The 26,780-nt window shown below is 38.7% G+C and overlaps 1 protein-coding gene across 1 annotated transcript in view; it reads right to left on the minus strand.

The window, feature by feature from the left end:
- Nucleotides 1-62: 62 nt before the first annotated feature.
- LOC140243847 (mRNA-decapping enzyme 1A-like) overlaps nucleotides 63-26,780 on the minus strand; it is a 117,131-nt gene continuing 90,413 nt past the window's right edge. The window contains exons 3-4 of the mRNA XM_072323522.1: nucleotides 6,804-6,935; nucleotides 63-315 (exon numbers count right to left, since the gene is read on the minus strand). Of these exons, the coding sequence (XP_072179623.1) occupies nucleotides 63-315; nucleotides 6,804-6,935 (385 nt within the window). The remainder of the gene's footprint in view (nucleotides 316-6,803; nucleotides 6,936-26,780) is intronic.

The raw sequence follows: 26,780 nt of genomic DNA on the forward strand, positions 1-26,780 counted from the left end.
TTACCCCCTCTTTCTTCATATCTCCTTATCCTTTAATTTGCTAAGTGACTTGTGCTGGCTATCTAATGCTCCGGGTCCAGTGAGCTCTGACCATTATCCTCTTCGGCTCCGTGATTGAAATGGGATGCAGCGCCTTGCCGGGGGGAACGCAACGATCCCCTCTCCGAGTCTCTGGGACTGTAACTCATGCCCCCCTCCCCGCCATCGCAGGGTCTCACTCTTGGGTAATCACAGAGGACGGTGGACAGTGGATGTTGACGCATCCGCTTCACGGACAGCCACACCTGGAGATTCGCGCAGAATCTGTTTATCGCCCTGCGACATGAAAGGAGGTGACATCCATTGAACGTTTTTTCAAGCATCCCCGCCTCTCATAGAACAGAAGAAAAAACAGCAACAATCCAACCACAGACCATCCCATATATTCTTGATCCTGATCACTGCCTGCTGCAAAGTTACCTACACCTCTCATCTCCCCCTCCCCCTCCCGTCTCACCCACCATCTTGTTTTTCTCACGGCCTGTCTCATCACAGCTTGTAGCCCCTTGTACGCCAGCAGTCGATAGAATCAGAAAGATTCCACATCACCATGGCAACAGGCTAGAGTGACTATCACGCTTTCCTTCAAGCTTGTGAACAAGGCAAAGGCAATCTTAAACGACATGTCTGCTAGATAGCAACAACACTTACACAGCTATTGTGTATTAGAGAGAGCCATTATATAATTATCTCTTACCTACCCCTCATCTACTCTCTCCCTTCCAAATTAGCTCTCTTTCTCTTTCTTTTCCCCGTTCGCTATCTACTTCTTTTTCTCCCTCTAAATCTCTCCTGTTTGACTGTTTGTCATAACTTGAACTGTCTTATTTTATTCCTTTTTTGTTGCATTTGCCCTGCAATAATTCTGTTCAAATCAAAACTGCCAGTTCTCCCCCTCTCTATCTCTCCCATTACTTAAAGTATTTCAATTTGCATTTCTTTTCTTCCTGTCTATTCTTAGCTCAGTCCACTTCTCTCGCTCCATCTCTCAATCTTTCTTTTTTCCATCTTTCTTTCTTTCTTTCTTTTTTTCTCTTTCTCTACGAGTGATTATTATCAGGTACTTTCCCTGACCCTGTGATGTATGGCAAACACACAGTGCTAGTGAAATACTCCCAGCTGAGTAAAGACTCTCTCCCATCAGCTCGGCTTCCATCCCCCCATCCTGTCTCCCCGCATCCTCCGTACACTGAGCAGGAAATCTCTCAGGCATCGAGCGTAGTCTCACTTCGAGACTGGCAAACTCTTGTATCATCCACAAGACACGGTGATGTGAGAATGAACTCTTGCATCATCAGATCTGCGACTTGTTTTTGCAATTTACCATGTTGTTTTTATCTTTTTGAAGGAATATCTTTCTAGATGCATATATTTACCATGTAAAAAAATTGAAATTTTCCATGTTGTTTTTAATCTTTTAATTGGAATATCTTTCCAGATGCATATTTTTCTCAATCATAACACTTTTACAAGAAGAATATAAAACAAGCTCAAGGCAGAAATGTTTTTGATCAACGCCGCAGCTGCCAACAAGTTTTTGCATATTTACTGATCATTCTCATAAGAATGACTATAAGTGGATTGTTTTCCATAGAAGCACACAGTATATTTATTGTAAAAACTGCTAAAAAATCAGAATTTTATAAGGTGATAAATACCAGTCAAATGCTGAAATTACAAATAATTAATAAATCTTACTAATTGTTGGCAACTATAAAGCACCACTCTTAGCTTTGCTTTAAAACTGCCAAGATTGTTATCAAATCTCACACTTATAGGTTAGGATAACACATTTAGCATCTGATTTGAGTCCACTGGGTTGGTGTCCTGTGTGCATTCTCACAAAGGAGCCTGATGTCACTTTCGTTTAAGGCTCATGCATTTCATCGGTGTTCAAATGATCTCCCACGGCAGGTCTGAAATCAAATCTATGTGACAAGAAGTGAGCATGAAGCATACATCATTTAACTTTGAGACTTGTCCTACAGGCTCCTCACCATACTTAACTTTTTTTTTCTTCCCCTTGTCATTCTCCCTTCTATTTGTTCATTCAATCAATATCATCCCGTACATGCGAGTCAAACAAATGAGAATTTTGTCAGAGCGAGTTGTTTGGCAACGCGCCTAGACGGAGAAAGGGAGTCACTTTCTATAAATACCAAACATTGTGTATGAACCTGCCTGCCTTCGTTAAAGGAGTCACTTTCTATAAATACCTGATATTGTGTATGAACCTGATTGCATTCATAATCATATCTATTATCGGACAAAAGATCTTAACCCTTTGCAATCAAGATTCTAAAATCCTTATAGACATGACACAGGAACAACTGAGCCCCTATAAGTAGAGGGTATAAGAAAGATAAAACAGAAAAAGAAGAAGATGATAATAATGGGAAACATCAATGGTAAAGTAGAAGATAGAATGAACAGAATGAAGAAGAGAAACAAACAGGAGTGGAAGGAGAAGGAAAGCAAGAAATTGAATAAAGGGTGTAGAACGTCAAAAATAATAAAGGGAGAAATGTAAAGGCAAGAAACCAGGCAAGGATGGGAAAAAGAGTAAGGATATACAGCAGAGACAGTGACTGAGATAGATAGATAGATAGACAGAATAGATAGATGGATAGGAATATATAGGAATAGATAGATAGATATATAAATAAATGAATTGATAGATAGATAGACAGAAAGATAGATAAACAGATATATATATATATATATATATATATATATATATATATATATATATAGTCAGTGTGAAAAGAAGAGCCAGGTGGACGTAGCTAGGGTCAACGTGCCTGTTTATTGCTGCCGAGCTTTCGGTCCCAAACGGACCTTCATCAGGGCTGTAACGATACAAAAATGACTCACTCGTATGGCTACACTAATAAATATATATTAATATATATATATACTAATATAAATCTAACTGGCATGAGTCTATAATGACTGTGTAATCAATCAATCCGTAATTACAGCTGTATATAAGATATTCCAATAATAATATACATAATCAATTGCATATTATTGAATACATTTCATATCAAACTCGTGTTATTAATTGAGATGAAGGTATATAACAAAAACACCAATGCAGTATCCTCATCTTATGTGTTTTGTGACAGACGACTGTAATAACATCAAACTAGACATTTTTATGTTGTCGACGATAATACAGCGATAATGTATATTTATATTTATTTATAATGTATATATATATATATAAATGTATATATATATATATATATATATATATATATATATATATATATATATATATATATATATATATATATATATATATAATTATATATACAAAGATAGATAGAGAGAGAAGGAGAGAAAAAGAAAGAGCAAATGTGTGTGTTGGTGAGAGGGGGAAAAGATAGAAAAATAGATGGTTTGTATAATACATTATATATATATACATACATATACATGTATATGAGTCTGTGTGTGGGTATGTGAGGGTGTGTGTGTGGTTAGAGAGAGAGAGAGTAAAAGAAACAGAAAGACAGAGAAAGTGTGTGTGTGTGTGTGTGCATGAGTGTGTATATGAACAAAAGAGGTCGGAAAACATAATCTGATGCTGATGTGAAGACATTCTCGTAACTGGACTACAACATTTCTTCAACAAAAAGGAATGTACCATTTCATAGATATGAAACATGTGATAGTTTTCTATCATCTTTTGTTTTATCACATGTGTGACTGATGTGTTTCAACTGAATTCTTTTATTTGAAGGGGGAGGGCTTTCTGCTCAAACTCTATTCCAGAAAACTACAATTGATCTAGATGCTGGCCCTCAGAATAAAACTGTAAGCATGGCCAGCCCCAAAGTGGTGTGTATGTCATAGAGGGTGACACAACATTTGCTTCTGCATCAATTGCTCTGGTCTTATTTTCTCCAAAGACTTAGGGTTATGGTCAGGGTTGTGACAGGGCTTTAGGTTTAGTTTGATAGTGAGGATTAGGATTAGGGTTAGGGTTATGTTTGTGGGTAGAGTTTATGTTTGGCTTATAGGGTCACCTTTCCTAATGAAATCCTCACTGTGTATTAAGTAGGGCTGTAGCTGATTTTACTACCATGTGAACATTCCTAATTTTTGCTTTATCTACTTTCCAAGAAAATGTCAATTCAGCTTTACCCCATAGTGAACTCTTTCAAGATATCATCTATACTACACCAGGCAGAAGTGAGCTTTGCAAAGGTCTCGTAAACCCATGTGACCTTTTTCTTCTGAAATCCCTTCACTAGCTGTACACAAGGCCATGCTACACATTCCTCCATTAAAACCATATCCCATCAAATTACACTACATGTTAACAAGCCAAGGAGTTTGGTTGACCATAAAAGCAAAGGTTCTGAGGTTGGTTCTGTTTCAATGTTTCTAGTAAATTGTAAGGAAATTGGAATGGGATGATTAGCTGCTTTTAACTGATCCCACTAAAATTATATAAATTTTGACTGTTTTATACAAATCATATCACTTTTCTTTTTCTTTTTCTTTTTTTTTTGGGGGGGGGGTGGGTGGGTGGGATGGCAAGCAGAAATATGTGAGAACTTTCTGTTATTTTTATTAATGCCCTTCAGATATGTGCAAAAGTGAGATATTATTTATCTTGCTGACATGCAAACAGGCTAAAGAAAGACTGATGCATGAGCGTATGAGAGACAGAAAGGGAGAGAGAAGAAGGAGAAGAAGAAAAAAAAAGAAGAAGCTGTAAAAATGTCCCTGGCTACCCATCAGAAATGTATCCATTATGAGAAGATAGGATAATCCATCACCTGACAGCCACTGACTCTTCTGCTTTCATTTGCAAACCATGAATGTCGAAATAAAAACCAATACATCTCTCCCTCTCTCTGTGACACCCCGAGGTGTAAATATTGATTCTATATCTCAATGGAGGAAGGAAGAGCATGGAGGAAGGATTCTATTTGATTCTACAGCCAAGAGATGGGAAGAAAGTGAGGGTTAAGGGGGGGGGTGAATGCTTGGAGAGAAATAAAAATGCTGAAAAGTTTGAGGACTGTTTCATGAATTCTGTGGCAGGCATGCATTATAAGGAAAGTCCACCTGGAAAAAAAAAATCATTTGAATAGCATCAGAAAAAGTGACAATGAAAATTTGACTAAATTTTGCCTGAAAGTAATTGAATTCACTTTCTATTTGCTCCGTGCATAAAATTCCATAAAATCTCTTCTGTTAATTTTTATTACTGATGATGACAAACATTTTTTTTTCAATGCAATTGTTGTATAAAAATATATTTAAATTGTTGTACTTAAAAAAAAAAAAATTATTTGATTTGAAGTTAAAAATTTCTAATTTCATAGTACAGAGCAAATAGGGGTGAGCTCTTGTGTGACATCATAAAACTGCCAATTTGTGTTTGACCCATCACAACTGAAAAAAAAAATCCCAACTTGCATAGCTTTCACTAGAATTTGTTAAAACTTTCACTGTCTTATTCACCTGATTTTTCTGCTTCTATTCACACAAATTGATTTTCAGGGTGGACTTCTTCTTTAACCTTTCCCTACCAGACTCTCAAGTCCCAATAGACATAGTAAATCACTAGCCAGCTTTTTACAGACAATGACTTTCATACCATAAAACAAGATTTGTTTTGTTTCGTTTTGCTTTGTTTTGTTTTGTTTTTTTTGCATGCAGGAGACTTTCACACATTTTACAATGAGCTAAGATTCACAAAAGTAAAGTACACACTAGTGATTTGTTTTTGTTTTCCCTACACAATGCACTGAATGCCAGTACAATGCTGTATACATCTGAAGTCAACCACTAGTATATGTACTACTGGTGCACATTGGTTTTTTGTTTATTTTTTGCTTAACTATGTGTTTAGTAGTGCACATTCAGTTTTGTTGAGTGTTCAACAAGCAGTGTATGCCAAACAAATCACTGGATTACTAGTACATGTGGTATATACTTGTAATTTTTTTTTAATGGCTGGCAGTCGTGAAAGTTTTATGCCGCAAAAAAGGTTGTTGGCTCTAATGAACAAGTTTCATGCCATGTATGTTTCTGGTTTTACAGTAATCAGGGCTCAACACTTGAATTTGCTCGCTTGCTTGGGGCATGTACAACTGTAACATTTCATATTAGGCAAGTAAAAAACAAACAACAAAAGGCAGTGTGGAGCCCTAGCTAAATAAATGAGACTGCTTTTGATTAAAGATGAGAACTTGAACCAGATATGGCTGTCTGTTGTCAAATCATTACACTTGGTAGATGGCAAATATAACAGGGGGTTAAAAGTCCAGTGATATGACCAATGTCAATGCAACACTTTGGCAACATACAGCAGAGAGTGTGCAGTGCAGATGGAGGGTTAAGGGGTCATCACCAACCTTTTGTGGTCTTATAGATGAGGAAGGGTTTCTGTAGGGTATACTTCAGATGACCTAAGGACTGAATGACCTAATGACAATGCAATACCTGGACAATATACAGCAAAGTGTGTGCGGTGTAGATGTCCATGTGCCCACAATACCAACCTAAAAATGTATGGGGATAGAGCCTTCTCTTCTGTTGCACATCTGTGGAACTCTCTACCAGTCCCGCTTTGAAATTGTAACAACCTTAATACCTTTATATCTGAACTGAAGACTTATCCTTTCCAGCAAATTTGTGAATAATGTGTGACACATTGAGGGAGCCGGGTGTTTTTGAATGTTTCTTTAAATAAATTGCACTATATCAAAACGCTGTTTCATCATCATCATCGTCATTACCAACCTTTGGTGGTCTTGTAGAGAAGGAAGGGTTCCTGTAGGGTGTATTCCAGCTCCTTGGTGATGGGCTCAGTCAGGTTGTGGAGACTAAGGCGATTCATGATCATGAAGCCGTGGTAGGGTGTGGCAGACCTGGAGATTGGTAGAAGGGAGAGAGAGAGAGAGAGGAGGAGTAAGTGGGGGTGACACAGTATGATGTAATGTTACTATCAAAGTGGTATAAAACAGAAGAACACTGTCATATTACACAACTGCATGAGTAGGCAGACAAAATTATAAAGAGACAACAAAGGGCAAAAATAATTTACTGTACAGCAAGACACTTTGTCGGCATAACATTTTTGTGAATTGGAGCAGACGGCCTTTATCGGCACATGAAATTTTCACAAACTGCCACTGGCATTCAATGCATGTAGTGTAGACAAGAACTTTTGCGTGCAGTTTAATTTTGCAAATTTTGGCTCTTTTTGAAATTCCAGAAATTAAAATGCATGCAAACATTTCTGGTTTTACAGTAAACAAATACAGGGGCCACAGAACAAGGACTGAGGTGATACATCTATATATAGGTTACTAATGATCGACAACCTCTCCACCTTTAAACAAAAAAATGTTCTGTGGCACCTGAAATATCATTATGTACATAATTTGTAAGGCGCAGTTTTATGGACCCTTTTCACACCTGGATTATTCACCAGGTAAAAATGTATGTACTTATGTCATATATCTAAAAGGTAAAGGTAAATAGAACACAGGAAATTCAAGTATAGTACTTTTGAATAGAAGGTCAGTCTGTGGGGGTTTTGGAAGTTATTTTAAAGGCACAATTTACCATTTGCAGATGAAAACAAAACCCATACTACCCAGCTCTAGTGCTTCAAAATAGTTCTAAAATGTGAGTTAGGGATATAAACAACCAATGTAAAAGTGTTAATCAGCAATGTCAATATCAAGTATTGTTGAATATACAAAGTGTGAACAATAGTTTTATCAAAATTGTTCCTATAGTAAACTATCTACAGTCATGGTTTATCAAGAAAATTTGTGATATCTCCTCATATTTGTAGATTTATTGCAAAATTTTGATGTGGTAGGATGCTTTGTAATAAAACTTAACTATAATAATAATAATAATAATAATACATACAATTTCTATAGCGCCGTTCTCCACTTTGATTAAATGCTCAAGGCGCTTTACAATAGGTACATCAAAGCAAACAGACTGAAGATACAAGTACATCACAGTAATAGAAGAAGATGAAGAAGCAGAAAAAAAAAGACATGAAAGTCTGTCTTCAAAAGACACTGGTCTTCAAAATGCACTGCTAAACAGATAGGATTTTAAATTACTCCTGAAAGATGTTATAGAGCTTGAGTTTTTCAGCTCACGAGGAAGTGAATTCCACAGTGTTGGTCCAGCGTGAGCGAAAGCACGCTCCCCCCAAGATTTCCTAGAAAACGGAATATGTAAGAGACCTGAAGTTGAGGATCGAAGAGTTCGTGAAGGTTGGTATTGACGAAACAAACAAACATTGTAATCAGGAGCTGTTCCCTCAATAACATGATAAACCAAAAGAAGTATCTTAAACCGAATTCGCTCCTGTACAGGCAACCAATGAAGACTCTTCAGGATAGGTGTGATATGACTGCGTTTACTTGACAAAGAAACAATACATTATATGCATCAAAATGTGATTACTCGAACATTTTTTAATCACTGCTACCAATGGTAAACAGTGGCTTGAAATAAAAATAAAACATTTTATTTCAGTGAAGAGTGTTTAAAGATAACAGGCTTACGTATGTTGATGTTGATGTCTGTTATTGTGTGGGTGTTTTTTTTTGTGTGGGTGAGACAAAAGTAAGTTAAGCGCCATTTTACCTATTTCCTTCTGAAAACACAAGCTGTTGAGATTGTGTTAAGGAATAAAGCCTTCTTTATGCAATGAAGACAGGAAGAAGGAGAATGGAACGAATAATTTCCCTTTGAATATGCAATGAGGTTATTCTGCAACTGCAAATCACCACAAATTTGTGACACTAATTCTAGATCTTGATCTTTGAGATATGCAACATGTTCCTATTCTCTCTCTTGTGTAACACTTTCTGAGAGATTTATCTTACAATTTTTTTTTTCACTCTCTTTACCCCCAATCATGTCTAGCAAAGACGGAATGGATAATGACAGTACAGGGTTTGGGCTTTGGGGCTTCAGGGATGACACCGAGAAAGCAGTCGCATGAATACCATGGCTAAAATCAGGCCACTGTGACCGAAATCTAGCACTCGTGGCACCGACAAATGCAAATGTGCATAACCAATGCTCAGGGCATCTCACTTAAGAGCATCACAATCGTTAAAGTCCTTGAGATAAAAGAAAAAAAGAAATCTCACCAAGGACACGACATGGGACTATCACACCACATCATGTTGCAATGAAATAATGCCTAGATACCATACTGGGGCACTACAATGAATATCTCTACCAGTTTCCCTAATGGGGCATTTCAGGCAAGGGCCCCAATAATTTGAGCTGGCAAGTGAGCATCCATCCACATTACTTGCCAGATAGAGACCTTTAGTTGTCCGGGGCAAACAGGGAAAGTAGATGTGTAGCACCTGGCTACATTCTTACCAAACACTAAGAATATTAGAACAGAAAATGATTAGACTGAAAATAGATACCATCACTGATATGTAGAAAACTTCCTTACAGACACAACAAAGTTGAATGCACTGCTACCATAAAATGGGAAATATTTACATGAACAATTTTTCGCACTCAGCCGCGTAAAATAAATTTCACGGGTTTTGATTCAAATCTGTGAAATAAAAAAAAAACAGTGTTAAGTACAACAAGCCCAAAATTAATGTATTTGCATTTTTGTACCAGTTTCATGGCACGCAAAATATGCAAATATTTCCACTTTTACAGTAGGGCCTATTTGGTGAGGTTAGATTTTTCTTCAGATCACACACATATGCTACTCAGGTCTTTGTAATACCTAGATTACGTAGTTAGAGACTCTTATTCTCATATTCCCCGATACACATCTGATTGTATATTGAGTTCATGATGTGGGACTGTAGTACCGCACATTCCATGAACTCAAGTAAATGTAGATGAGGCTGACCTCATTTGCTAAATCCTTACAGGTAATATCCTTACACCTCTACAGTTTATTCTCCATTCTGCTTAGTAGCATTAGCCAGCTCTACATTTATTCTGAGTAGCTTAATCTGCCAATGGTCTTTAGTCCTCTTTCAAGGAGAAATAGTGAAGCAGCAACCTTCGAATAAATGGAAACGTAAGCCCCTGTCTTCAACAAGTCCGTCGTTCAGTCATGAACAAAAGAACCATTCCCAGTGAAACCAGGGCTACACTAATGCCTCTAAGTCCAGTATCTTCATCTATTCAACATAATGCTACTCTGGGTATTATAGGACAACAATTCAGACACCGTAGGGCCATATGGTACTTTGGCCCACAATTGCTACAGGCCACTTTTCCCCTCCACAAGGCAAAGAGGGGTACATGTAGCATCCCCGTTTATCTTACCCCAACGCTGCACCATTATCTGAATGCTGTATATTGCCATTCCCTCCATTTTCTCCATCCCCCCCCCCCCATTCCAACTTTACATGAAACTGAGCACTATACATAATTCATACTCGCTGCACATCCTGAACTTTGTTGACACTTCTCGCGATCCGCAGGCCAGGAAATGTCGCAGTCGCGGGGCGAAACGGCGCAGCATCCAGCATTCCGACTCTTTATGCAAATGCTGCGCCTTTTGCTGCGCCAACATTAAATCTGTGTAATCCCATGTCTCCACCAATGGATGGCACATGGTGTGGTTATTTTGGTCGATCCTCTTGCAATGAAAGATGCGGATGAGAAATGCTTTGATTGCCTTTAAGACTGATGAGCCATTAGCAAAGGAAGATCAGCTTGAATTCATGCATCTGTAATGTAAATGGCTGATTCTGTGGAGTGTGTACACGTGTGAATATGCCATTCTCATTCTGGGAGAACAGATGAAATTGAGGAAGACTACATCCTTCGATAATTTCAGATTAATGGAATTATAATATATAAATGTATATGTACACATATATGTTTATATAACTATATGTATGTACACATACACATGTACGGAAATATCACATGCTTCCAATATGAAAAGTAAAAGTAAAAGTCAACATTGTTCACGCCTACATGATTAGCATTATTGCATATTCAGCTAACTATTCATCTTCAAATATTCAAATATTAAAGGGGTATAATTATTTTCATCAACCACTGTGGATTGACAAGGGTGGATGATGCGATGTCATGGAGGAAATATATTCAAGATGGATAGGGTTGGATTTTTCATGGACTTGATGAAATTCATTTAATCATATTCACTAGCCTCATGTATATCAGTCTACTCTAACATGGACCCTGACACATCTCATGCTCTGATGACTGCAATCAAGTATTTGTCAAAGAATATGCACTTTTTCTGAAGTGGCGCAAATACCAAATTTTGCCTTTTTATCACACTCTTCTCCTAGCCAGCAAATCTTCAAGAAATCCCTAAATAGTAGACATATAACAAAACCTACATCCTTAATTGAAAGGGAATAATTTAACTGGGGGTGTTTTTCTCTTTGCAGTAAATCTAGGGAAAGAATGGAAAAAGATGTGTGTTGTCAGGACAGCTAACAAAAAGTCGAAGACTTGCAAGTTAATGGGCTGCAGGTAAATCAATACCGACTTATGTGTGTTTTCCAAGTGAGAAGAGATGCGCAATCCTAAGTGGCAAGAACAGATTAAGTGTCTGCCATTAGTGAGTGCAAGAGAGCAGCTAGCTAGTGAATCAGCCCCGAGAAGACGAATGTCTCGCTTTCCGAAAGACAAGATCCCGCTCCACATCATTACCGCGAAACAGGGATGACAGATGCTGGAAGGGAGCATCAAGGTGCCAAAGTCGGCCCGCCATCTTGGCAGGTGGGACTGAAAGCCTCCATCACAGCGTCACTGGTGAAAATTTTGTTTCACAAGAGAAAGTGGGGGGGGGGGTTGAGGCTGGAAAGAAATCTCATTCTTAATGGGTGAATTATGCAAATCATGATACAACCTTCTTAATACAGAGTATGAAACTTAAAAAAAAAAAATGACACAGAGATATAAAAACTTGCCAGAGAGCGCGCAAGAAAAAGGACCTTCATCATCGAATTAGTCAGATTTTCCTGAAAAATGAAGAAGTCAGAAATCAAAATGTTGACACAGAGACTCGAATATTACTTTCTTGTGTAAACCTCATTTAATGGACATATTAAATATGTGATACACTCTCTGCTTATCTTTTTTTTTCAAATTGGTCTAGGGTTCATGTTTTGCAATCTCCAGTACCCCCTGTTCATTTTCCATCTTGCCTCTGTAAGCAGATGAAAGGCATTATAAAAATGTTTGTTTTATTTCCAGCGACATCCAGCCAGGAACCTAGAAATGTACAAGGCCTGTTTGTGATTTATTTCAGTACCTAGAAGAAGATGTGTATCAAGGAAATGATGAAAGATGTGCTGCAACATTCTAATAATGTAACTTTGTAATAAATGACTGAAGTCAATATCGATACTCCATTTTTCTCTAGACAAAGTTTTGAAGGCAGTGATGACATGTGATGACAAGACTATGAATGCGTAAACTACTCAGAAATTGTCATTAATTCAGCATCTGTTTTTAAGGTTTCGATACTAGTAAGAATCCCTTCATCTCAATCTGTGAGAGATTGGGTAACTGTCCCTACACACACAAAAAAAGAAGAAAACACATCCTTAAAAAAGTAAGTTTCATTTATTGTATAAGCTGTTATTTTTGCGTACAGATATTTTCGCGAATGTGGAGGTCAGGGACATTTTCGCGAGATGTTGTTTTTGCGATCTGACACCGAGGCTGTCATAAGTGCATTATCAGCCTAGTGGATGGCATCATTTTCGCATGGTGTCAAATTCACGGTCCAACAGTAATTTGCGAAATTTGCGAAAATTAAACCCTCGTGAAAATAACAGCTTGTACAGTATCCTGTTTCTTTTTCCTTCTTCTCCTTCTTCTTTGTCATCGTCATCATCTCCTTCATCTTCTCCTTCTTCTTCTCCTCCTTCTCCTTCTTTTTCTTCCTTCTCCTTCATCTTCTTTTCTCTTTCTTCTTCTTCTTCTTCTTCTTTTTCTCCTCCTCCTCCTCCTCCTTCTTCTTCCTTAAATCCTGCTTCTAAAGGTTTGGTGGCTGCCCAGGGCAGGCTGACAAGAGGGGGAGCCATCCGAGAATGTATCGGAAGTCTGCAAATCGATTGTCAAAACAAACCAGGGTGCAGGCTCACACGGGATGCATGTCACGCTCCCCCTGGTTGCCGGCACCGGGTTCCGCTTAAGCACCCTAAAAACTAAAGTCGCCGGAGTGATGTGACTTCCTAATGACTTCCACTGATTCGGCACTCTTGTGTTTTTTCTCTGACTGGAGAGTGAAGATGAGGATGTTTCAAGGGGGGGGGGGGGGAAGGTGGAATGAGGCACAAAAAGGTAAGCTGTCAGGTTCAATGGAGGGAAGGATTCCTACACAGTTGTCTTTATCACACAATTCCCAAGTCTGTCTCAAGTTATGTTGACTTCTCTCAAGCTCTGAAAGCATTCTATGTTTTGTCCTAATCTAGTCTGTAGCCTTTCTCGGAAAGAGTTAGTCCTTGCAAGAAAGCTGTTGAAAATTCTTTCTGTAGCCAGTTCTGACTAGCATTGTTGATTCTTTCCAAGATGTTACAGCCAAAAGTTAGCAACTTTCAGTCTTTTATGCAATTACTCACTTCCAACAAACATACATGTATGTTGTACTGTACTCAACTGTCACACTAAGAAAAAAAAATGATGATTCCCTCCAGAGACCCAATTATATCAAATATCCTATAAACATTCAAAAATCTGGAGCGCGGTTTTATTACTTGGTGACTGTGAAACTTGATAGACAGAAGTTCCTAAGCACCTCAACTCCCTGTATTCAGGGAAACGGAGAAAAAAAAAATGCAAAAAAACTCAATAGCTGCAGTCACACTGGCAAAACATCATGAAGTTTAACTTTGAGAAGTCTACATGAAGCTTGTTCATCTTTAAACACTGGAAGCCACACTTTTCGATGTTTCAGTTATTAAAGTTAGGGTTCCTGGTGCACATGTGCAACAAAGAAGAAAGAATGCGCTGTCTGATGGCTACGGGTGTGATTTCACGGAGCACGCGAACGATTTGCGAAGGACGCAAATGGCAAAATCCAGCATTCGTATTTTAGTCTGCAAAAGACCGTCAAATGAACGTGAGGGTTCGGAAGCGTCGTCAATTGTTCGCGAATGCCGTTTTTACTTCGGCGGAATTTTTAGCGAACCTTTTCTGCACACTTCGTCGTGATTTGTTCTCGAAAGTGTCTTTAAAGCCTTGTCATATGCGCAAGACCTTCGCAAAACACGCACAATGTTCGCAAAATGTTCGTGAAACCCCAAACACACCCCGAAACTTTGGAGAATGTCTCGTGTATGTTTCGCGAAATCTGCGAAGTTTTTCCAATCATTTTACGACGTAACCGCAAACTGTTCGCTTACCTTTTGAGACATTCTCACGAACATTTAGCGCATGTTTGGGGGATGTATGACCTACGTTTTCTACAAATCAAAATCGTAGCATACATCTAAACATCAAACTATTATTAACAACTAAAGAAATTAAAAAAAGAAATGAAAGACTAGCAAAGAGAAAGAAATGTTTTATGTAAAAAAAAAAATTTGCAGAATACTCTTAAAATTAATCTAAAGTATGCCAAATTTACATTTGAAACTAGAGATTATGTGTTGGAGAAACTGCAAAAAAATCAAATGCTTTACTAGTGAAGATAGGTCCTAAGAAAATTACTCTAGGCACGCACACAATAGAGAAATGAGAGAAAAAGAAAGGAGAAATGCAGGAAAGAAAAAAGAAAACTTCAACACAAGACAGCTCCCAGCTCTCATTGGGTACATTGTTTTCTCCCATGATTATTGAAAAATTTGCGTTGCTTGCATTTCCGTCGCGTGTTCTTCGTGTACGTAACATGTTGTACTTTAGCAATGATACACACGATATTCGCACATACGTCGTGAGAACTTTGCACAAATTGCGCAAGAATGGTTTTCAGCTTCATTGTCGGAACACATTCGGAGAAAAACTTTTACGAATATTGGATTTTTTCCATTCGCGTCCTTTGCAAATCGTTCACGTGCTCCGTGAAATCACACCTTTTTGATTGTGATTTTACAACGCACACACGTACATCCCAATGAGCTTCAAGGGCACCGCCCACAAACAGGCGGTGGACTGGTCACGTGACAAACTTCACAATGTTTCAGCTGCAAGAGTGTTCAGACTGCTCAAACTAGGAGATGATTGACAGAGATCCAGGAAACTTCCCTAATTTGAGTAGGAAGTTTTGCGAGGAGAAGTTTGGCACGAAGTTTTGGGGAAGTTTGTGGTCACACTGGCAAAACTTCAAGATCTTGAACTTCGCAAATGAAAACTTTATGATGTTTTGCCAGTGTGACCGCGGGCTTATATGAGGCCAGACAAGGAAGGAACGTAGGAAGAGATAAGACATGAAAGAAAAAAGGGAGGTTGTTAATCCTGGTGATGCAAGACTGAAATAACAATTAAATAAAACAGCAAAATGAAAGACACCTGAATTTCTTTTCAAAAGAAATGTGCATATGCGATATGGCATTTGTCCAATATAAGAGAAGCAGAAGCAGATAAGAAATTTTGCCTCTTCCATTGTTCATCAACATGCTCCAGTCCATTCTTGTTTTGGGTTTTTTTGTTTTTTTCTGGAACAGTCAACCTTTGGAACAACCTGCCAAACCAAGCTTAACCTCTCAATTGGGGCATCTTTTCACTCTGCCCTTTAATAATCTTGTAAATTAAACATGTCCATTCCTGTTTGCTAGGTGACTTCCGGTCATTGTCCCTAGCGGACCCTTTGAAAGGGATCAGCACGGGTGCAAGGTATTTGTATTTCAACTAAAAACCACCAAAAATACAGCACTTTAAGAAATGAAAAGCATACATTGAAACGGGGCAAGAAGAGTCAGAGCAAATCAAGACGGTGGAGATGTGAGCAGACGTGAGAAGTGAAAGGGGCTTATTAAATGAAACTTTGTCCTCACCTTAAAAGGCAAGGAGAGGGCAAGGACAGAATGGTTAAGATAATTGGAAATGTAGAGGTGGAAAATAGATGGGCAGATGGAAAGAAAGATAGATAAACATATAGTTGAATAGAAAGATTGATAGATAGATAGATAGATAGATAGATCAATAGATATACACATATATAGCTCAGTAGACAGAAAGGTAGATGGATAGATAAAGAGAATAAGAGAGAGAGAGAGAATGAAAGAGAGTTTCGGGGTTGGACACGTTGCAATGTAAGGGACTGATATGAGATGAAGACAGTGGTGATATCTGAATGGATACACACATCTTGTTAGCGCTTATCTCTTGCCCGGAATAACTTCTCCCGGCAATTCGTCAGCCGTCCTCTCCATTAGGCGATCCGACAAACCCTGCCCGTTGTTTAGACACTCTGTGACCAGTTTATAAACAACCACAGATATTTCTTCCTATCTGGTTGAATCCACATCAATTAAGCGTCCCACCATCGCTCAAAAGGCAGAGGAGCTAATCCAATATCCAAACAATTTTTTCCTCCAAATTAACAGAAGACAGCTAGGAGCTTATTATCACTCTTTGTCCACATACACAGGCAGCTTTCTCAGCCCTGTCAGTCTCAACAGCTACCACAATAATGTAAATATTGCTCTCTGAATTTGGAGTCAGAGAATGAAGATGATGAAAATGAAAAAGAGAGAGAGAAAGAATATGTTTGATATATTTGTCTCCTATACTGGGTGGGGCCGATTTAATCCGAGTCATATTCATACATGAACTGAGGGACTGACAGCAGGATGTGGAACTTATCCTTTCAGAGCGACTCTTCCCTGTTTTTCCCGTTCACGGAAGTCTCCTGCCAGACAAATCAATAAGCCCGTTTGAGAGCAAGAAGGCCGAACGCACCAGACAAGCCTATGGAGCTAATCCCCTTCTGCCTCTTGTACAGCATATGAACATATCGCATGAAAGCAAAAATAAAGCCGCACCCAACGTCACATGGACTGGACATAAATCTGTGTATTCCTCATATCTATCTGTGATGTCAGAAAAAGCCCATCATCACAGGGATTACTTCATTTTTATTGAGAAACAAGGAAAAGTAGAAATTACGCGGTGCGTAATATATGTCCCCGCCGGAAGTAGCATTTTGTAACAAAATGTGCAATATAGGTAAAAAATCAAGGCCAAAGGTCAAAGAAGTCAAAGGTCAAAATTCTGTGTAGAAATTTTGAAGCCCTCACCTAGTGCCATTACATAAAGCAAATGGAATCGAAATTGGGTTAGAAATGGCGAAGGAGTGGCATTTTGTAGCCAGTGTACAATATAGGTCAAAAATCAAGGTCAAAGGTCAAAGAAGACAAAGGTCAAAATTCTGTGTAGAAGTTTTGAAGCCCTCACCTAGTGCTATCACATAAAGCAAACGGAATTGAAATCGGGTTAGAAATGGCGAAGGAGTAGCATTTTGTAGCAAAATGCACAATATAGGTCAAAAATCAAGGTCAAAGGTCAAAGAAGTCAAAGGTCAAAATTCTGTGTAGAAGTTTTGAAGCCCTCAACTAGTGCCATCATATAAAGCAAACGGAATCGAAATCGGGTTAAAAATGGCGAAGGAGTAGCATTTTGTAGCAAAATGTACAATATAGGTCAAAAATCAAGGTCAAAGGTCAAAGAAGTCAAAGGTCAAAATTCTGTGTAGAAGTTTTGAAGCCCTCACCTAGTGCCATCACATAAAGCAAACGGAATCGAAATCGGGTTAGAAATGGCGAAGGAGTAGCATTTTGTAGCAAAATGTACAATATAGGTCAAAGGTCACAACTGAAATTCTGTGTAGAAGTTTTAAAGCTCCCATGTAGTGCTATCATATAAAGCAAACAGAATCAAAATTGGCTCATAAATGACAAAGAAGTAGCAAATTGAACATTTTGATCACACACGGACGCACACACGGACGCACGGACGGACGCACGCACGGACGGACGGACGGACGGACACACGGACACACACACGTACGGAGCCCGTTTCATAGTCCCCTGCTCGAACTTGTTCGGCGGGGACAACAAATCGGCTGACATGCTAAAAACAAAAGGGAGCTGCTTTTAGATTAAGTTATTTAACCACCAATACATTTATATTCTGAGAATACATTTATATTCTCAGAATAATAGCCCCCAGTTCAGATGAAATGGTGTAATGTAACAAGATCTGGGATGGACAGACTGAAGAACGTATGGACGGAGGGACTGACAACACAAAAGCACAGAGTCACTTGCATCCTTCTGGAAAGAGATATGATAATCCCAAGAACAGATGTTGGTTGGAAGAAATTGAGCAGATGGGAGAGTGAGAGTTAAACCAGCAAGAGCATCTCAATAAAGTGGTAAGCTCTCCATGCTAAGGAGTAGATATAAAACATTTGATGCCTTAAGTCTGCTGCTGCTAATGGCAACCTGCTTCTCTGCAGCATCAATATAGTATTTTGAGGCTGTTGGTTTTGAGGGGGTTAATGTATGGATTCCTCTGATGCTATGCAATATTTGAATGTCACTCCCTTGTATGTTCAGGAGGGGGAATTCTTATCTTTTTCTTGCCCCTAATAAGATAATCATATTTACTCACAAAGTAGAGTGCAGAACGCAGACATGACAATGAGAAAGTTCGGACGTCATTTTGCCGGTTGCTCGGCAACGCATCCAGTATTGCACCAAAATTGACATGTTTTGTCTTGAGAGCAAACTTGTGTGCACCTGCTTATGATGGTGGGGGAAGGACTCCCAGTGCTGTTAATGTGGAAAATATTACATATTACTTTCAGGAAATGTTTCACAGGTAGCTTTGTACATGGTCTATCATGTAGTGTTTTGTTGTTGTTGGTTTTTTTTCAACGTGGAAAATGAAGGTAAATCTAACAGTCCAAATCAGGGGAATTTATGCAAGGTAGGTATCCAATTTACTGAGATAAAGAAACACAATGCTTTATAGCTCTCTAAGCAGTCAAGAAATTTGAACCATTCCCTTTTTTCTCTCTTTTATTTTTAATGGAATATACAGGCCCTATCAATCAATAATGATGTATGATTACAATATGACTACAATACTGCAGACAATTCAAACCCACGTCTCTGGTATTTTATCTTTGGGATACATAATTTAAGTCTTAAAAAGGCCTGTAATAACTTCTTTCATCAGAGTGACAAAGAGAAATAACAAAAATTCACAAGCAGTTGAATACTGATCAATGAGACCGAGTGTTACAGGACTGGACAAATTGAAGGTGGCAAGGTACATTTTGCTGCATCTGTGATTGATTATAAACTGAATAATAAACTGATAATGAACTGAATAAATACAACGGATGGGCCCAGTTTGCAATACGATCCCATTCATCGCCATAGTCTCAGTCTTTTTCGTAAATATGTACTATGTGTGACTGCTTCTGTGGCTGACTTCCCCACATGAGATTCATCTGAATGTATTTTGTATTTTGTAGAGTGAACAAAAATAGCCTTGTGACTTTAGGGACTAAAAACATGAATTTTCAAATCACAGAAATCTCTTTTTTTTTGGTCTTGATTTCAGCTCATAGTTACTGCAACAGAAATGAAGTCTTGATTCCATATGATACAAAGAAGTCCTTTTGAGAAAAACATGTGAAAGGCTGGGTAGTAGATCTCTAATCATTAGCAGGAATGAAGCACATGTATCGTTGGGTACAAATTTGGTGCTTTCAGCTGCTGTGTTGCCTTGTCATGTACGGAACAAACCCTAAAACATTCCTTCTAATCATAGCTCTCATTGTCTTGACTTGCCAGTACACATGAATGATGGTCCACTGATTAGGAGCAGGTGTTCCTATTCTCTGCATGTCCCTAACTCCATTTTGATGGTCATTTCAGAGTGATGACCAGGTCAGCAGATCCCCTGTTCAGATGCAAGCCAGTTTATACAAAAACTTGATAAAGAAACGACGTATAAAGAATCATCGTATCGCCAACAGACCGTTCAGATGCTAATCTTGACCGTTCTGGAGAACGTCGTACAGAAGTGCAGTTTCTCACTGTGCATGTTGTTATGGTCATGACGTCGCCGCAAGTGACAGGTATAGGGTCACCTTTCGTGTGCACTCCTGTTAAGTCCCGCCCAGTTATACCGTTTTATGGTCACCATACATTCAGACGCCCATGAAATGCTGATTCGTTATCAAGTTGTAGTTCGAAATGATGCTCTGACTGTTGTTAAGTTATATGTTGTTTCGTTATACGTTGTTTCATTAGTCAGCATTCAGATGAATGAATTCATCGTATAGCTGGTAGAGAGCAAAGGACTGTTTTCACGGAGCATGTGAACAATTTGCACATGTTGAAAAAATGTCAAAAAAAAGGTCCATCCTTTGAATTTTAGGCTTTGAATGATCATCAAACAAAAAGTGGGTGTTTGGAAGCATCATCAGTTGTTTTGTAGACAACATTTATAATTCAGTGAGAATAATAAAAAAATGACCTCTTTTTTTGTGAAAGTTTCCAGCATCTGGGTCGTGATTTGCTTGTAACTTGTTCTTTTAAAAAAAATTTAAAAGCTTCCTCTCATGTGCACGACCTACTCAAGATATACACAATGTTCGCAAAATCTTCAAGAAACCCCAAACAGATCCCGAGAGCTTGAAGAATGTTTTGCATATAACTATGTTCTGGTGCAGTCATCGCTGGTTGAGAAGACTAACTACAGCTTGTGACATCATGTGTGGAACATGATATAAAGAAAATATACGGAGAATTCCACAAAACTTTATTTTCTTAGAAAAGATAACATTCTCTTGAGTTATTATTGACATACATTAAAGGGTAATATCATTCTCTCTGTTTTCCAAAAGCGATATGTCAAGTGCTCTTTCATTATGCTAGAGAAGTGAGAATACTTTGGATATTCTTTGTATTTTCTTTATTTAGTTCTCTATACATGACATCACAAAATGATGCAGTCTTCACATTCAATGCTAGTGGCACCAAAACTTAAAACTTCATAACTGTTGAACAGATTGTCCGATTTTCCTTGAACTTTCACTGATATGTCTGAATAAAGTTGCTGTGTTCACTAAATCTAAATGTGACCGTGCACCTCAAAACAAACATAAAGTCGCACACACTGATTTTGCGTGAGGACTGAAAATAAGTGAAATGGGTCAACCTAGCCGAACTTGACTTTTTAATATTTTCTGAAAGAGCGGGTCTTCTTTTACATTATGCTAAAATTTGGTATCATAAAACGGGCAGGAAAGTGTGCTTTTTTAGCAGTTTATCTCGAACATTTTTAGTAGAATAGTGTGATTAGGTGTGTCCTTAGAATCCCTTTTTCATTTCTGAAAAACCTTGTCCACACTCTTCACTTTCAACTCTAATAACTTTTGAAAGGATAGTGCTACTGCTTTGAAAGTTGGCATTAATTATGGACAGAATGTGTTAATGAGGCATGCTTAATTTCAGTTTAATCTGATAATCCCTTCATTGTTGTTACTCTGGTGGTTTACTTCCTGTTTTTTTGTCCCATTCATCGCACAGCCAGCACGGTTTGGTAAAGATTAAAGGTAGGGGATACCTTTTACAGACCTCCCAAAATGCAGCAAAACATTAAATATGAACCTCAGGGGACTTGTTTTGGCCACTGCTGAGAAATTTGGAAGTCAACAGTTATCTACAATTTGAATAATGCACAAAACTTAACTACTCAGTAGTTCTGTGTGTCAGCCACACTTAAGCCTTTTTGTTGCAGTCTTCTGTATTTTTTTAATCTATAAACACAAATCTAAAAGTATAAGAGCTGATGTAATAACATATAGAGTGTGCGGCAAGAATGTATATAGAAATGTTTGTAAGTTTTGATGAACTTTCTTCACAAAATATACATGATGGACACACATGCAGTGCATGGGTCTGCAAAGGTAGCCTAGTAATGTACTGGAATTTCCGGTGAGCCCCGAAAAAAATTCAATTCAAAATCTAACGGTCAATAAAAATGTACTAAATGTTACCTTCCACTTTCAATACTGTATGGGAGTTTCTAAAATGATACTCTCTTCAACATACCACTGTATTTATACAACTCTTAATTTGAGGCATGCAAATGGGATTCCCTACCTTTAAGTGCTTGAATAGACACTGTACTTCAGAGCCTCTTTTCTCAGTTCACACTTTTCCTGAGTTTGTGCTTTCTTTCCAATATTTAGATAGGTTAGGAGAGTCCATTTGATTTGAGTTATACATCATTTTAAAGCTTAAAGTCTGCTCTTTCAGAATATGGTCTTAACTAAAAATTCATGGGTGGCAACTTTTTGTTTGTTTTGAGGTGCTGGGTCACAAATGTAACTTTGGGTTTCATTTCTTTTTGGGAGACTGTCATCATGTGTAAATGGTGTAAATGACTAATTGTCAGTCTCCTTGGATGTGTTTTCTTGTTTGTTCTGTTTTTTGTTTTTGTTTGTTTGTTTGTTTGTTTTAAATCCCTCTCCCTTTTCATCTCTTACATGGAGCTGAATGGCATTGCTTCTTCTCAAAACCAGACTCGTGCGCAACACTGGGCCGCCCGACTGATATGAGTGATTTGGCCCATTCAAATTCACACCAATGTCACTTAACACATTGCGACCGCCACATGACATTTGAGCGATTGTTCAGTGGATAATGGAAGACATCGATCAAACTGGAGAGGGCGGAGGCATGATTATCCCAAGGCTCTCACTCAATCTCTCGATATCAACGGCCGACTGTCATGTATGGAAGCGAGAGTCATAAAAAAGATCTGTGTTTCAAGAAATATATATATTTTTGAGGAATACATATGTATATATTTCAAGAGGACTGCTAGTTTGAAATGGGTGACTACACATAGCAGGAGCATGTTACGTGCCAGCTTGTTTAATGTGCAATGGATCAAATAATGTGACTTTCTCATTTTCCCTGACTGCGCAGTGAGATGGGAACGGAGAAAAAAAAGAGGAAAACTCAAACATACACACACACACATATATACAGCTAGTACATACATACATACATACATAGATGCATACAAGAAAAAGATGGATATCAAAGAAAAAAATGAACAAAAAGGCGCACATGTGTAAAAGATGGAGAGCTGAATGATGAAGGTTGGGCCATACAACCCACACGTCACCCGGTGGTTGCCTGGCAACCGGAGTACACCAGCCACCCTGGTTGCAATATTATAATGACCTGCCTTTTTCACTCCACCCTCCCCTTCCTAGCTCTGAAGCCTCATGAAATATGCATGAGGTACTGCAAAGGCGTAGGATTTAGCAGACCAATGAATGAGTGCTATAAGTTCTGTGTGTGCGTGTGTGTGTGTGTGTGTGTGTGTGTGTGACAAGAGAGAGAGAGAGAGAGAGAGAGAGAGAGAGAGAGGGAGAGAGAAAGGGAGAGAGAGGGGAGAAAGGGAGAGAGAAGGAGAGAAAAAAGTGAGAGTGTGTATATGTGTGCACCTCCACACTATACCAGGCACACTGAGAAAAGGTTGTGTATAGTCCATTTAGAGAGCACAACACATACAATAGACTGGCTTTGTGTCGTGGGAGTATTATTGTTCAGCTAAATCTTCTCTCCCTCTCTCTCCCCTCTCAACATATATCTCTCATTTCTTTTTTCCTGTGTTTTTACCATAAAGCAACAGCTCTAGATCAGCTGTAGATCGGTTGTCCTTTCTTGCCACACTTGTGTCTCACTCCACGGTCATCACTACCTTGCCGATCAAAGCTCTCCGATTCTGAATCATCCCTCGATCGCCCCCCCCCTGCCATCCAACTTCTCTTGTCCACTCTCTCTCCTCCACTCTCCGTCCAGCACACACAAACAAAACACACACACACACACACACACACATGCGGAGCGGAGCGATGCCTACTGCTTTCCCCTCATTTGAACGTTTCACATGCACAGGTGCATGGCGTCCCTTGTTTGGCCTGATTGCTTTCATATCGTTTTAATCACACATCAGATTTAGCACCACCTCGTCTGGCTAGCACTGCCTCATACTCTTTAATAGTACTCCAGCCTGCACTCTGCCAATCCTCCGTGTTTTTCCCCCCTCAGGATTCGTTTCGTCAAACCTCTTACCCCAACCAGTGGTCTTGGATTCATATTTCTCGGATTTATCACGTGAAAACTCGGCGACAGTAACTGCTGGCTGCTGTGTGCATCATCTCTGCTCCTCGCATAACCCGCAGTTTTCTATGTTCTGGGTTTTTATTTTCTTTTGTGCATGTGTTTTGTGTTTGGCCTCCATTCAAGCCAGTTGGATTATTCAGTTGACACAGGATTCACTACACTTCTCACCTCCCAACCAGAGGGGACTTGTCACTGGTGGTCGCATGCTAACCATGCACATTTTTACATTGAGGTAAGCCTATTGCTGCTTTTCTGCAGTTCCATTTTTCAGTTCTTTAATGCATCCTTCTTCTTCTCCTGTCTTTTCGTTTTCTTTTTCTTCAGAAAATATACCTTTACAGACTCTTTCTGTACTACACAGCATTGCAGGCTCATAATGATAGCTATGTCTTCAAAGGCAGCAACACAATTCATTTTGCTCTTCCACATACATTGGCCCGAATTCACGAAGGTGGTACAAATGAAACCGTGGTTTAAACCATGGACAATTTGTACGGAGCGCGAAGTGTCGCATGGCCTATTTCGTCGATTTCGTAGATGAAATGTTCATTTCGTTACGAAATATTAACATTATGTTGACGAAATGATCATTTCATTAACGTAATGGTCATTTCATCAACGAAATTACTGATTTCGTAATGAAATAGGCCATGCAACACTTGGCACCTCATAAAAAACTAAGGTCTTTGTCCATGGTTTAAACCATGGTTTCATTTGTACCACCTTTGTGAATTTGGGCCAATATGTTTGCTGCTGTCATGGAAAAGCAAAAGCCACAATATTTATTTTGAACATTTGAAATGCTGCTTGCTCTTCCTTCAAACACATTGCAGTACCATAGCCTCCTCTTTACTGCCCACAATTTCAGTTTGATAGGATCCAAGACTTTGATCTGCTGGGTCACAAAGTCACCCAGCACTCACCGACACCACCTGATCGGAGGTTGCTCTCTGAAGTCTCAGCAGAAGAGAAGCCCATATTCCGTATGTGCCATACCACGGAATGCAATTCACACGACAGCAACGCCCAAAGTTGCAAGCTATTCAACTCCTGGTGCCTACTGTGAACAACCTCAGTGAATACATGCACATGTCAAACTTTACATTCCAAATTAACCCTTGACCATTCTGTTTATATGTTTGCAAACATTCCATAGTGTCCTAATAAAACAAGTATACAAAAAATTGCTATTAAATTGTCATCACAATTCACGACAGCTGACATTGAGTACTGTAAAACGAGGAATGTTTGCATGCGTTTTAATTTTGTGAATTTCACAGAGAGCCAAGATTTGCAAAATTAAAATGCACGTGAAAATTCTTGTCTACACTATACGCATTGAATGTTAGAGGCAACTTGCAAAGATTTCATACCGCAAAAAAGGCCTGTCGATTCCAATTCATGAAAATTTAATGCCACGAAAATATCATGTTTTTTAGTATAAAACATGCTTTGCAAACATACCACATATGGCAGTAAGCAAACTGCATACGAAGGATGAAGGTACACTATGCACTTAGACATTCTTCAATGCTTAATTTCAGACTCTCCCTTGAACATCAATATGATTATCTTAGGAAAAACAAGGTATTTGGTTACGTTAAGTGCATCTTGCATTGAGGTGTTAATATATTTTAAAAATATATACATTGTCCAATTTAACTTTTCTGTTAATTCCTATGGTAAAGATATGCATGCACCAAAACTTTGTTGCAAGTAAAAGAATTGCTATGATCATGTGCAAAATAATTCACATGACATTTAATCAAACATAGTGATTCAATCCCCTATATTGTTTCTTTCATTTTTCACATTTGAATATAATATTTTTGACAAACTGCAAATTTTCTGTCCTTGGTTTAAAAAAAACATGAGATATAGGTACCCATAAAATTCACTAACAACATTTCCCTGCTGCTGCTTAACTGCAGTGGAATTCATGGGGTGTTTTGCAGTAAGTGTTGAGGAACAGCATTCTTCATCTGGCGCTATGTTTAGAAGAAACTGCCGCTGCTCATAATGGCCAAGTACATTAAAATCTCAGCGCAATTATATGACGTCGTGAAGCAATTTACAGGCACCCATTCACAATATCAGGCGGATACTGGGCACAGGGCAATGAGAAAGTAATGATGTTACAGACATTAAACTGCCCCCAAAGCACTCGGTGGCAGCTGTTTAGCACATCACGGGAACGGTCATTTTCTGACCCAATTCCAAAAGTCTAAGGCCGAGTGAGAGCATGCATCATCCGCGTTGATTCAGAGCCGACCATATTGCCACCCTTGCCTCTTGAAATGACTGCTGAATAACCTTTAGCAATTATTTCTCCCCCCACTGTACCAATGTTGACTCCGGCAAGAATTATTGCGCTACATTACGGAGATCGCGAGGGAGAGAGAGAAGAGAGAAAGGAAAAATTGCCACAAGCTTCACTGAGCTGCTGTTGTTATCAATGCAACACCCATGTCCTTCATTTGATTCTGCCATTATTACACAATTACAACATGAAATGGATCGTCTGTAGCGATCCATTATTCCAGCATCACAAATATGTGAAATGGATCGTCTGTAACACATAGCTCT

The sequence above is a fragment of the Diadema setosum genome, chromosome 2, assembly GCF_964275005.1.
Source record: "Diadema setosum chromosome 2, eeDiaSeto1, whole genome shotgun sequence".
Taxonomy (NCBI): domain Eukaryota; kingdom Metazoa; phylum Echinodermata; class Echinoidea; order Diadematoida; family Diadematidae; genus Diadema; species Diadema setosum.